Source organism: Macrobrachium nipponense, chromosome 22 (assembly GCF_015104395.2).
Source record: "Macrobrachium nipponense isolate FS-2020 chromosome 22, ASM1510439v2, whole genome shotgun sequence".
Taxonomy (NCBI): domain Eukaryota; kingdom Metazoa; phylum Arthropoda; class Malacostraca; order Decapoda; family Palaemonidae; genus Macrobrachium; species Macrobrachium nipponense.
This window is the reverse complement of record NC_087213.1, coordinates 24,909,170-24,922,644: the sequence shown is the minus strand read 5'-3', so window position 1 is coordinate 24,922,644 and position 13,475 is coordinate 24,909,170. Positions and strand designations below refer to the sequence as shown.

General features: G+C 40.3%; 1 protein-coding gene across 1 annotated transcript in view; it reads right to left on the bottom strand.

Annotated features, from left to right (window-relative positions):
* LOC135198222 (uncharacterized) overlaps nt 1–13,148 on the bottom strand; it is a 183,836-nt gene extending 170,688 nt beyond the window's left edge. The window contains exons 1-3 of the mRNA XM_064225794.1: nt 12,839–13,148; nt 12,053–12,370; nt 11,208–11,320 (exon numbers count right to left, since the gene is read on the bottom strand). Of these exons, the coding sequence (XP_064081864.1) occupies nt 11,208–11,320; nt 12,053–12,370; nt 12,839–13,148 (741 nt within the window). The remainder of the gene's footprint in view (nt 1–11,207; nt 11,321–12,052; nt 12,371–12,838) is intronic.
* Between the last annotated feature and the right edge of the window lie 327 nt (nt 13,149–13,475).

The window sequence follows — 13,475 nt, the reverse complement described above, 5'->3', positions numbered from 1 at the left end:
CTCTCTCTCTCTCTCTCTCTCTCTCTCTCTCTCTCTTGCACACAAACACAAACACAACAGCACAAATAAACATGCAATAATAATTACTTTTAATTGTTAATATAACTAATCATTGCTAATAAAACAAAATGTACTGACGATTTACAAAGCTGAAAGTACTTAACATTAATGGTGATGAGATTTCGTCACGCCACTCTTTATTTTCAGCGTGGTATTTCTTACCTTTAAAACGGTATTTTTCCATTCAAATTTTTTTCCTTTTTTTATTTTTATTTTTTTTAATGGGTGTGAAAGGCCAGATGTAAGTTTTACTGGATTTCGTCAATTTACATGAATTTTGTGTGTTGTGTGTGTGTGTGTGTGTGAAATAGGTGTGAAAGCCAGATATAATCACATATTATGATTTTGTTAATTGACATGATCCCCTGAACTTTTTCCAATACTGGAATAGTTACGCCAGTTGGCATTATATAGGTTTACTTGCTAGACAGGAGATTTACAACTCGTTTTCAGGCTCTTAATACCACGAAGTCATGGTTAAAAACAATACGATTGATTGTTCACTCTTGTACGCAAGCAATACAGGAATAGATCGCATTACTGATCATTTCAAGTGGAAATGACTTAGAGGAGTTAAATTTGAAAGCAGGTGCTCTAAAGAATGAAAGGATTCAAAAGTCGAGTATATAAAACGTTGTTGCGTTTCTTGCAGTTATTGTGATCAATTCGACGCGAATATATCTGTTGACAGCTTATATAAGGTTTGTTTGTATGGTGCTTTTTACGTAGCATGGAACCAATGGTTATTCAGCAACGGGACCAACGGTTTACGTGACTTCCGAACCACGTCGAGAGTGAACTTCTATCACCAGAATGCCCGAGAATCGAACTCACGACCACCGAGGTGGCAGGCCAAACCCACACCGACCCCGCCACTCTGATGAAATGTCCGACAGCATTGGTGTCGAGAGAGGGACAAGATATTGGCTCTTAATTAAACATCATTTAAACTGCAACCTTGCATCAGAGAAGTAAGGAAATTCTGAGGAAAAAACGCTTCCGCCCAAATTTGGGATTCCTGGTCCCGTCTGGAATTGAAAAACGACAGAACAAACACAGAAGACAGAGTCAAGTCTCTCTCTCTCTCTCTCTCTCTGAGGCAAAAAGTAAATCACAAACTTGAAGTTTTTTCTTTCTTTAATCAAGTTACGAAGAGTCCGTTAGCCTCGGTGCATGCAAGACCAACTGGAAGGTTAATGCAATTTTAGTTTCGAACTAACCTCCAAGGTAAAAAAAAAATATTCCGAGGTTTATTTTATCAACACCTTTTTTTTATTTTTTGGTAAATGTAGTGCATTGATTGAACTGCATCTCAGGAAGCGCCACCTAAAATGCCACAATATAATGTAAGTTACAATGACTGTCTGGACTAGTAGATTCACATTAACCGTGCACTTGATGTCTAGGCCAGTCCCTCACGACGCTTCTAATTGGCTGTTGATAAACCAATCACAGGGCTGGAAACTGTCAGTCTCTCGAGAGAGTTCACATAGGCAGGACGTATGTTCCACCTCTCCTGAGGGATACTTTAGAAATAGGTATCCCTCAGGAGAGGTGGAACATAGATCCTACCCTTGTGAACTCTCTCGGGAGACTGAGAGTTTTCAGCCCTGTGACGAGTAATTATTACATTTTCATCTTTGGCTAGGTTTTTCAAAATGTCATAATCATTCTTGGTAAAAAAAGGAGCCCATCTAGTTTTAAGATTATTAAAAGAGCTGTGGGCGAGGGCTGAGAATTGTGATCGCCCACAGCTCTTTTAATAATCTTAAAACTAGATGGGCTCCTTTTTTTACCAAGAATGATTATGACATTTTGAAAAACCTAGCCAAAGATGAAAATGTAATAATTACTCGTCCAGACAAAGGTAAAGGTACAGTTATCCTTGACAGGGACATGACTACATACAAAAAAATGAATGACATTTTAAACGACTCTTCAAAATTTACCAAAGTTGGTGACCAGACCTTTACAATATTACTAAACCCGAAGATAAAATCAACAGATTTCTTAGAACCCTAAAACAAACCAAAGCAATAGATGAAAATACGTATCAGGACCTTTTTGTAACAGGATCTACATATGGACTTATGTACGGGACACTGCCAAAGATACACAAAGAAGGAATTCCTTTGAGACCTATCCTTTCTTCCATTAACACTGCTAGCTATAAACTCGCCAAATTTCTTGTCCCTTTACTCCAACCACTGACTCACAATAAATACACAATAATAAACTCGGCCTCCTTTAAAGATGACATTATTACGCAGGACTCAGATCTGTACATGGCGAGCTTTGACGTGGAATCTCTGTTTACAAATGTTCCCGTTGTTGAGACTATCAACATCATTTTAGACAGGCTATTTCCCACTGACGATTGCTTGTTCAACAATTTTAATAGAACTCAATTCAAGTTGTTTTTAGAATTAGCCGTGCTGGATACGCCCTTTGTTTTTAATAATACGGTTTTTAAGCAGACTGAGGGGATGGCCATGGGAAGCCCTCTGGGTCCTACTTTTGCTAACATATTTATGTGCTCCCTGGAGGAGCGAGCTCTAGATGTATGCCCACCTAATTTCCGCCCACTCTTTTATAGACGCTACATAGATGACACTTTCGCCTTGTTCAGATGTAATTACCATGCTGATACCTTTCTTGAGTATTTAAACAACCAACACCATAACATTAGATTTACGGTTGAAACAGAAACACAGAATTCACTTCCGTTCCTTGATGTGAGGATATCCAAGGACGAGTCTGGCTTTCATACTGGTATTTATAGAAAGAGCACCTTTACTGGCCTGGGGACCAATTTTTATAGTTCATGTTTTTTTAACTTTAAAATGAATTCCGTATCAACTCTCCTCCATAGAGCCATTAATCTGACATCAAGCTGGTCTACCTTTCATACTGAAGTGACTTTCCTTGCTGATTACTTTAAGGATAATTATTTCCCTCCAGCAATTTTTCATAGATCCCTTAATAGGCTACTTAATCTGAAATTCAATCCACCTCCAATAGTCCATAGTGTCCCCAAGCTCCGTATGTTTGCTAGATTTCCCTTTCTCCATAATAATAAATTTAGGAAAAAATGCATCACCCTATTCAATGAGCAATTGCCTGCCCTTAATTTGAAACTAATTCCCATAAATCTCCGAACTATCGGCTCACTCTTCCAAGTCAAGGATAAGATCAGCCCCCTGTTTGCCTCCGGTGTCGTTTATAAGTATAATTGTCCCAGATGTGATCTCGGCACTTACATCGGTTGCACCAGGAGGCTGCTAAAAGTCCGAATTTCCTCTCATCAAGGAATTAGCCATAGAACGGGTTGTCGACTATCAAATCCAGAACAATCTAACATAAGAAATCACAGTAAAAGTTGCAAAACACACATAGATGCCAGTCATTTTAATATTGTAGGAAGAACCCGACATATAGACGAACTAACCACCCTTGAATCAATAATAATCAAGCTAACTGTACCTTCTCTTAACCACCAATCGTCTTCCACCCAACTGTTTATTGCCTAATTACCTGTTGTTTTGTTTACACTCCTTCCATAACAATTTTTCGTGTCAGTTCTCCTTCCGCTACCGCTGTGGGTAGGCGTCTTGTTCGTCTATTATTATTATTATTATTATTATTATTATTATTATTATATATATCTATTATTATTATTATTATTTTTTAGCTAATTTGTTTCTCTGTATTCGCTATTTCGCTCCTAGCCCTTTCACTGTTATTCTGTGTTTCTGTTTTTATTCTGTTTTTATTCTTAATTTATTAAAAGGTTTTTAATTTTGGTGTTGGTAAACATTGTGTGTATCTTTTTACTTATACGCAATTGATGTGTAATCGTTTCAGCCTGGAAAATGTATCAAGCTGATACGAAACGTCGGCGCTAATAAATGGATGAAAGACAGAACGCGTCTCCCTACTCCAATATGTCTATCCCTGAGTGATTGCTCCTGTCTCCATACTACTTATATATAGATATATACATATAGATATATATATATTAATAATATATATATATATATATACTAATAATATATATATATATATATATTATATATATATATATATATATATATATATATATGTATGTATGTATGTATGTACGTATGTATGTATGTGTATCAATCCTACACAAAAGAAAGCATTCATATGAAGAGAACTAACTGGATGTTCCTGAGTTCTGCTCCCTTTCAATTAGTGTGCGTGATTACGCTGGAAACAAAATGTAATGTTCTACTGGACTGAATTACCCGTTCATTAGGCAAAATGGACCTCGTCTCGCATTTCCAGTTCAGGTATCAGATTTAAAAAAGAAATACCTTCTTCCTGCTGGACGGGACGATAAATTTCCTACGTAGGAATCGCTATCCAGAGGATGTTTTCAAAATCACCGATAAAAATGTTCAGTGTTGCATCCTATAAAGATAACTACAATGAAATGTTAAATCTCTTGGCTTCGCGTTTCCTATAGGTATTGAGCCAAACGGATAATACGATTTGGAAAAAAGCAACATTTAAGTTTACTGCCGGATTTTTAAGCCCAATATATTCTTTGTATGTTTTCCAAAAATTTGGGCCGATATCTGTTTTTATTTATTTTTTTAAACGTGCATTCTGATGTACTGCAGTTCACGTAGGCTTAATAATACTCAGTTTGGGTGAGTGAATGGACCTTGTTTTTAATTTTAGCTCGTTTTCTGCCTTGCTTTATCAGTTCTTTCAAAATGTTTTTTTATGCTAAAACAAATCTAGTACCATAATTATATTTAATACCTGTATTTTACCTGTATTTTACAAAAAAAACAAGAAACTGAATAAATAACACTTGAATGAATGAGGCAAACTGCTCTAAATCTACTGTATTAAATTCGTTAGTATTTTGACCGTATTGTTTACTGTAATAACAGCGTGTTATGAAATTAAACGGACCATAAATTCAAAATTCATAAGCAAAATACGTCGTTCCTGGTGATCATCTTGCTTTTATGAGCCTTTCAGTTTCACACACATACATACATACAACACACAATATTTATATATACACATATATATATTGTCACTGGAGTCCTGATTCCTCCTCAGCCCTCTGGGCGCTGGTTCGAACCTACGAAAGGACGCAATTATTATCAACTGAAAAATTCCCCTTCGGTTAACATATATGAAAATATATTGATTCCGGGGTAGAGTGAATTGGATATTAAAGGACATTTGTAGCTCGATGTGTATATATGAGTCACGGTAATGTGATATATATATATATATATATATATAATATATATATATATATAGTATATATAATATATATATATTATATATCTATATATATAGATATATATATATATACTATAATATATATATATATATATATATATATATATATAGTGTGTATATGTACACATATATACATATAAAAGTATTCACACACATATATAAACATATTCGAGGATTAAAATGTGTGTTGATATTAGCCATCCATGAGGAGTAGATCGCCATCAGTTTATTAACCAGTATATCATAAAGACAGAGAGCTTAATTTTACCCTTTTCTTTATTCTTGTTCAGCAGCTATTATTTTACAATAATTACTATTTATACAAACAAAGGTGATTCACAATTCTTAAGACAATTGCTTCTAACTGACTACCAATATTCCCGACCAATTTGGCACGACGATTAAAATCAGTATAAACAAGTAACACTGAACAATCTTCAATACGATCAATCACCGTGAATAAGAGATAGATTATAGAAAAAAAATGCACTTAATTTTTTTCTTATTTGCTCCAGCTTCATCTATCAGAGTCAAAAGTGAAGTTCGGTTAATACCAAATTCATTACAGAAAAATTATAGTCAATCTCCCTAAGTGGATTTTACTCTGTTCGAGAGAGAAACTGGCTAATACTTCCTCGTTCTGAAGCGAAGTCCTTAAAACGTCACAAGCCTCTGGAACGGGGAAATCGTCCTCTTGGGAGAGACTGGAAAGATCATTTTCGCTCGCCTTTAATCGGGCACATTTGTCAAGAGGTTTCTTCTTGATTACAGCTCCAGTTTTATTCTTCAACTATAGGCCCTCCAGAATTTTGTGTGTATGTAAACGAAAATACAAACGGACACATACACACGTAGACTCTACATGCTTAGGTATACAGAAAAAGCCAGACGGACAGACACACAGACAAAGATTAGATACCAATCATCAAACATACCAGATCGCAGCCCTGTAGCCTAAGTAGATTTTAAATAATTCAAGATCAAAGTTAGCCATAATGGTGCGTCTGGTAACGATATAGGACAGGCCACTACAGGGTGGTGGTTGGTTTCATGGGACGCGGCTCATACATCATTATACCGAGACTACAGAAAGATAGATCTATTTTCAGTGGTTTTGATTACACGCTGTAGCGGCTGTACAGAAAACTCTATTGCGTCAAAGTTTCTTCGGCGAATTTCTTACTTGTTACTATTATAAGAAAACACTTATTATTATAATTGGTCCCATATTATTATAAAGGCTTTGTTATCATGAACACTACTTTAGTATAAAGACTCTATTATCACGAAGACTCCATTATTGTAAAGACTCCAATGTTATAACGACGCCCTTTCTCAGCCCACCTTTCTTAATCCGGATTATGGCTGTTGAGAACAACCCTGGTCACGCAGACATCTTGAGAGAGAGAGAGAGAGAGAGAGAGAGAGAGAGAGAGAGAGAGAGAGAGGACAGGTGGATTCTTGGACGACACTCCAACAAGATTCATAATTTAAAAACCAATTACTTCAGAAAATAAACGCCATATCGAGCTCCCAAAGATTTATCAAAAAATAGCAAAATCAATGTGGACATGTATAACGGATCACAGTAAATGAAATAAAAAAAAATATTCATGACAAGAATTTTTTTTTGTGCGATATAAGATTATCCTCCAAAGTGGAATCAACAATTAGCTGACGCATAACTGGCAGCTCACTGTTATATTTTCGCCGAAGGGGACGTCGTGTAAAGCTTTATCCATAACTTGAAAGATTCCGCCAGAGTATATACCTTGAGCCATTATAAAAATCTCTCGCCGAGGCATGAATCTTCTTACTTAAGGGGCGCAGCAGATCCTCAACAAGAGATCATTCGAAACTCTCTCTCTCTCTCTCTCTCTCTCTCTCTCATTTTTGATTCTCATGACAATTTAAAGATTTCTAAGATCTCTTGTTTATTTCTCAACTTATCTGGGATTTCATAGTGAGTTTGATACAGTTGCCATTTACGATTCGTAACCATATTTCAATTGCAATGAATTCAGAAAAGATCAGAAAAAGGCTTGCATTGTCTTTTCAGACCAATGTGACTGTTGAGCCAATTCTCCTTTGCCGAAGCGAGGTGTGGGTGCTGAATGCAAAGGATAAACAAAATCACGTTGAGGCTCTGTAGATGAACTGTTCATGAAGTATTTGGGACGTTATTAACACTAAAATTATGAGAAATGTAGCGGTACCCACGAGGAAAGGTGAAAAGGTTAGCACAAGAGAGAAACGAACATAAGTTCCTACAGCGCCCACCAGCAACCATGCTTGGCAGTTCCAACGGCCCGGTCATACTCCGAATAACTGTCGAGGTGAATTTATATACCGTTTATGTAATGTTTAGGATAAATACACATATTTCTAGTCCATCTGATGTTTATGGATGATTCTTGGGCGAATGAGTCGTGTTTTTCACTTGCATGACACGTAGTCACAAATATGCGTAATCGTAAATTGTGTTGCAGCATTCAAATCTGAGTTTATCATGGAATTACTGCGTAAATTAACCGTTAGTATGCCGTTCCAAATTGCCCATTAAAAAAGCTTGATGTGTAATACAGCAAATTTATAGTCCATTCGCGCAAATATGACGCTGGATTACTGTATAAAACCAAACTAATACAGAGGTGGATCCAATGCTTGGGTATTTTTTTTTATAAAATATATACATATATATATTTTTGTGTTCTATGCATATAAGTATGAATGCATGTATAGATGTATGTATGTACTATATTGAAATCCGCGAAATTTAAGGGATGTCCGAATGAAAAGCACCACATAAACCATACGCATACATTTCGTGCATTTATGAATACTAAATAGTAAGAGTTTCTATCTCGCAATTAACTTTACACTTTCTATATGAAAATACTGTCCATAATTTGTAATAATGAGCCATAAATTACGCTTCATTATACAATCAGCATGTTTACGAGCGAATGAAACTGAATGTTCATTGTGACTTCACATGTTAAATGTATTAACCTAATCACTTCATATCTGCTGCGCTGCTTATTCCACTTTGGAGCTAAAAAGCTCGTTTCAATTGCACGCTAATCATTAATGAAACGCTGACTCTAATGGACTTGAACCATCGGTATTTTACCCTGAGCTAAAATTATTCGCTTTTTTCCTTTAGCTATTTTTTTTTCTTTTTATGAACATACCAAGGTAAACGACAATTACTTTGCTTTAGAACGGTTCTGGAATAAATATCATAGCATGAGCAGTAACTTGTCAGTCGGTTTTCATTGAAAAACATTCGTCCCATAGTTAAATATCCTGACCTCTTCCACACCTCTGTTTATTGCTTAATTGGCCTTCTGTTTTCCTTACTTCTTGCCTGTTTTCCTTTTTTTATGTTTAGTCATCTTTAGCTTTGAACTGTGTTAAATCTTGTTCACCTTAGTTTTTTAAAAGTTAAGATATACAGTGCCGTTGCTTCCGTGATCATGCACGGGATATACATGTGTATATATATATTGTTGTATATATATATTGTTACGTTTTAGCCCTGGCCTGAAGGGGCTCAAATACGTAAACAAAAATAGTTGAGGGAAAATGCAGAATAAATTACTTGAACTTACCTTAAAAGGATTTACAGAGTTAATTTACTCTAGAGGCAAAGGTCGCCAGAAAACTCAGCTAATTACTTTACATACATTTATTTACAGGAGGCTGCTTAATAGCCTGGGAAAGAGTAAATGCAACTTGTCCACACGTGGGGACCAATATTATCTCTCACAAGGGGATAGCTGGCTAAAAATGAGGTTCCCGTAAAAGTTGGCTTTCAAAATTGTTCATATGTCTTGCGGTAAAGCATCACTTGCGGGAGCGAAGACTTGGACACATGACTCAGGGAATCTGGAAAAGATCCCAGATTAGACAAGATAAAAAAAAGGACTTCTTGCACAAGTTACGATTATTCAGTTTCTCTAACACTGGGGAAAAGGAACTCTAGTGTTTAACTGAGGTATGCAATGACTTCATTTGTCTGGGACGATCACACAAGGGAAGCATGCGGCCACAAGGCAGTGAGAGGAACAAAGGAATGTTCATTTGAGTTAGAAGTTTGAATTTTGAAAATGGGGAGTAATTACGACACTAGGAGGTAAGGAACTGGCAATATGCTGTTTCACAAGACGTACCTGGGTGCCATAATAAGTGGACCTTTGTAAAAATGCGGCATCGGCTTTGTCTCAGGTCTGGGCGCGCCAGTAACGCCGTGGTAGGCCTAAATTGGAAGGCTGGTGACTGGACATCCGTCCGAGGTCACGACTGGAGGAGACTAAGAGCGAAGGCAGGTGTGCAGCATGGGTATTGGGGGTCAGCTTAACCCCCCAAGAGCAGGGCATCCTGGAAACAGAACATACAGCCAGCAGAGGGTTCACAGGAAAAAGGAGCTTAAGACGTAGGCCTAATAAGTACCTGACTACCTACACACTTCCCTTTGGGATACATCCTTAAGGCTGAGAAGTCTTTATTTCCCCCCTTCTAACAGGAAATTCCTATCTCTGGCTGGTGTGCTTTGGGTTCCCGCCTAAAATCAGCTGATATTTAGGGGAATATGGCTGCTTTTTTACAAATAAAATAGATTAAATATATACTGGGGAGACGAGACGGTCAATAAATGTAACAGCTCCCCCTGTTAAGAAGGCATTCACTCCTTTTCGGGCGTGAAGGCCTTGGCTAAGTAAGTTGATCGTCTCGACTACCCAGTTCTCCTACTCTAACTGAAGTTTTTAGAGCAGCGATACGGCTAACTACCGTGGACTACCTAACTTATAGGTGGAGATGCTAAGTTTACGAACTTACGGAATTAATGTAGTCTAGCCTAAATGAGAACTACGGGTCGTCTGGGACGACAGTCTACTCTACCCCTATGCAAGGTTACTTGAAAATTCTACTTGCTACTACCCTAATGCCCTGGTGCTAAATCATTAGCCTAACCTACTCATTGCAGTTAAATTAGAGACGCAATCATTCCAGAGTGTGGTACGCACAGCAGTGATTTATCAACTGAATTGTTAAAGTACATGAGATGAGGTAATGATGCGTGAGGATGAGGAGTGGTTAGTAGAGTACCAGGATGGAAATGTAATGAGGTAATTATGACACGTACATGAGGGTTAGTATTACCATTTCTAGGGGTTAGAGGGTTAGTTTACTGGCAGAGATCAGGCTGGCTACCTTCTCTGGGTAGGTGTCAGGATCACTCTGCAAATGAATGTGACACTGTACCTTGGGCACAGGTGTCAAGGAGAGCATGTTGCTCTTGGGTTAGTTTGTTAATTACGTCCCTTCTTCTTCTTCTTCTTATTCCTCCAGGACCTGGCTATACCAATCCTAGGAGTAGACGGAGGCACCGACTCTGGGGTAAGGCCAGAGATGCCATCAGGAGCAGAGGCAGTGGTAGCCTGAGGGATTGCAGGAGAACACCCTACTTCGGTATCTGCAGCAACCATCGTAGAGGTGGAACCTACTGCAGGGGAGGCCCTAACTTCGGCTGCTGCGACAGCCGTTGTAAGGGTAAGACTCCAGGCTGACTCCTGGTCGGGCAGTTCCTGGTCGTCCAGAGGAGGTGTGAAGGTAAGGTCTGCCGAAGGTTCATCCTCGGGTGACAGAGGTGAGGGTGAAGAAGAATCATGGACTGGAGATTGGCCATGGGCTGCGGTAAGCGCCATGCCTGTTGGAGGATCTCCGGTAGGAGGATCCTTGATAAGGTTAGGCGCCGGCACTAGCTCAGGGCCAGGCGCAGAGGTCAAAGGTTGAGGTGGCTCTACGTCCAGGCTGGACGGAGCTTGGCACTGCTCAGTGCTGCCAAGTGGCACTGGCAGAGAGTTGAGGTCGACTGGACCTGTGATGGGTACAGGAGGTGCAATACCTCTCAGCGGGCCCTTGGTAATGGGAGACAGAGGCTCCTGTCTCTTGTGGAAGGCTAAGCCTTGTGGAAAATGGACAATGTCCGCTGCTGGTAGTCTGCTAGGGCACCTAGGCCAATTCGTGGAGTGCCTTAGTACGTTGCAGGTTTTGCAATGGAACTGTGAATGATCAATCTCCCTCCTTGGTGACGGGGGAGACTGTTGGTGGACGTACTTCCTGGAGGAAGTAGAATTTCGATGACTCCTTGCTTTGGAGCGATTTGACGTGGGGTTAGGACCCCTAGGCTTTTTGAAATGAGAGGGAGACTTCATGTCTTGCCCTAGGAGGAGGTCGTAACCTCCTGGAATGTAGCTTGCAACTGCAAGGGTACAAACTTTGGAGAAGTGAGGTCTGGTGACTCTCAATTGTATGGTCGGAAGGATCAGCTTGATATGGTTGATACCTTCAATGGTGATTAATTGACGTCTATCGATGTTAGCCCCTCGGGGGATTCGGTCTTCCCGTATCAGGGAGATTTGAGCGCCAGAGTCATCATAGGCTCTAATGTGGCTTGGCAGATAATGGCTTTGGAGGGGTGCGACGGTTATAGGGCCCTTAGCTGGGGGTCCTAGTAAAGAAGGATTGGTAACGGCCATTGCAATGGTGGGAATATTGTGATTAGCGCACCCTCCGTAGTTGGCAGACATGTGACCCTTGCGGCCACAGTCTCGGCAGAACTTGTTCCAGAACTTCTTCCATGGCACTGGACGGTAAGGCCGAGATGGCAACACAGGTTGCGAATCTGTGGAGTCACCAAGGCTTGCAGTGTGCTCTGGCACAGGTGAAGAGTCCTCTCTGGCAGTGATTTGAAGTGGGGAGGTGAATGAGTCCTCCGTTGAATCACCCTCGAAAACAAGTTCAGGGTTAGCTGGTGGGCTTACCTCTTCCAAAGTGGAGGAGGTAGGCGGTGAAATGGTAAGAGGCTGGCAGGATGCGGCAGAAACTTCTAGCTCTGGCACTGGGTCAGGGCCAGGCTTGGGAATAGAAATAATGTCTGTGACATCGGAGGCAGTAGCCTCTGAATCTAAAACTGATGATTGATTATGAGGCATGCTGCAGCGATCCGGTGCATCTGGTAGTGGGAGCTGCGTCCAGGGGAGATACGACTTTAGTAGATCTCGGCCCAATATAACCTGATGAACATCATGAAATTGGTCAACTACGCCCAGGTGGCACAATGTGGTTTCCCTAGTCTCCTGGTCCAATAAGGGCATTTCCACCTTCAGAAGGACCGAAGGAACAGAATAGAGGTGACCGTCAATCCATTTAAATTGAATTTCTTCGTCCTTCTGGATTTTGGCACCCCTAGGCAATGCCTTTCTTTCAATGAGGGAGACCTGGGCTTCAGCGTCGGCCATGACGTGTACCCACCGATAGGCCGTAGGAGACTGTTCATCAGGGAGGGCTACATGGTAGCCTTGGAGAAGTTCACCCTGGAAGCACTCATCCCAAGGTAGGGATCGACTTGGGCACTGGTCTGAATCCACAGCATGCCCACGCACACAACAAGTGGTGCAGAACCTCTGCAACCACCTCTTACCAGGAGTCCAACTCATGGTCTGGGGATTGGAAGCTTGCCGAGTGATTTCTTCACCTCTGAGAGCTAGCTCATACTTTCTCTCTTCTTCTCTTTGCTTCTCTACTTCTCTTTCCTTTCTCTCTGCTTCTCTGGCTTTTCTCTGGTTTTCTCTTTCTTCCTTTTCTTGCAGGCGCGCGGCATCCTGCTGCGCCTTCATCCACTGGTCCAGTGCTGGTCCAGTGTGACCGGCCTCCTTGCCCAGAGTTGTTATGAGGGTTCGCAGCTTCTCTAGCTCTATGGCAAAGAAGTCACAGGAAGCAGGGGAAGACATTTCCCTTAGGCTGCAGTAGAGGCTCGGACAAAGTTAGAAATAATGGCAGCCAGGAATAGTACTGGATGGAATGGGAGTGCCCACTTTGCAACGTGGCACTCACTTGGAAATAGGTTCTGCAATTGTGGTAATGAAAAGTCTGAAAAGACTGGGTGCTCAGTGGCACTTTGTGAATAGCACCTTCTAATGAAGGGAGAAAATCAAAGGGTGTGCGGTGTACGTCACACTTAAGGGCGTTCCTAACTTGGGAGACGCTGGAATGGGCAACCTGTAGGTCCAATACAGGTGCACGGCACTTCAGGAGGCGTTCATTTTGAACAGCACTAG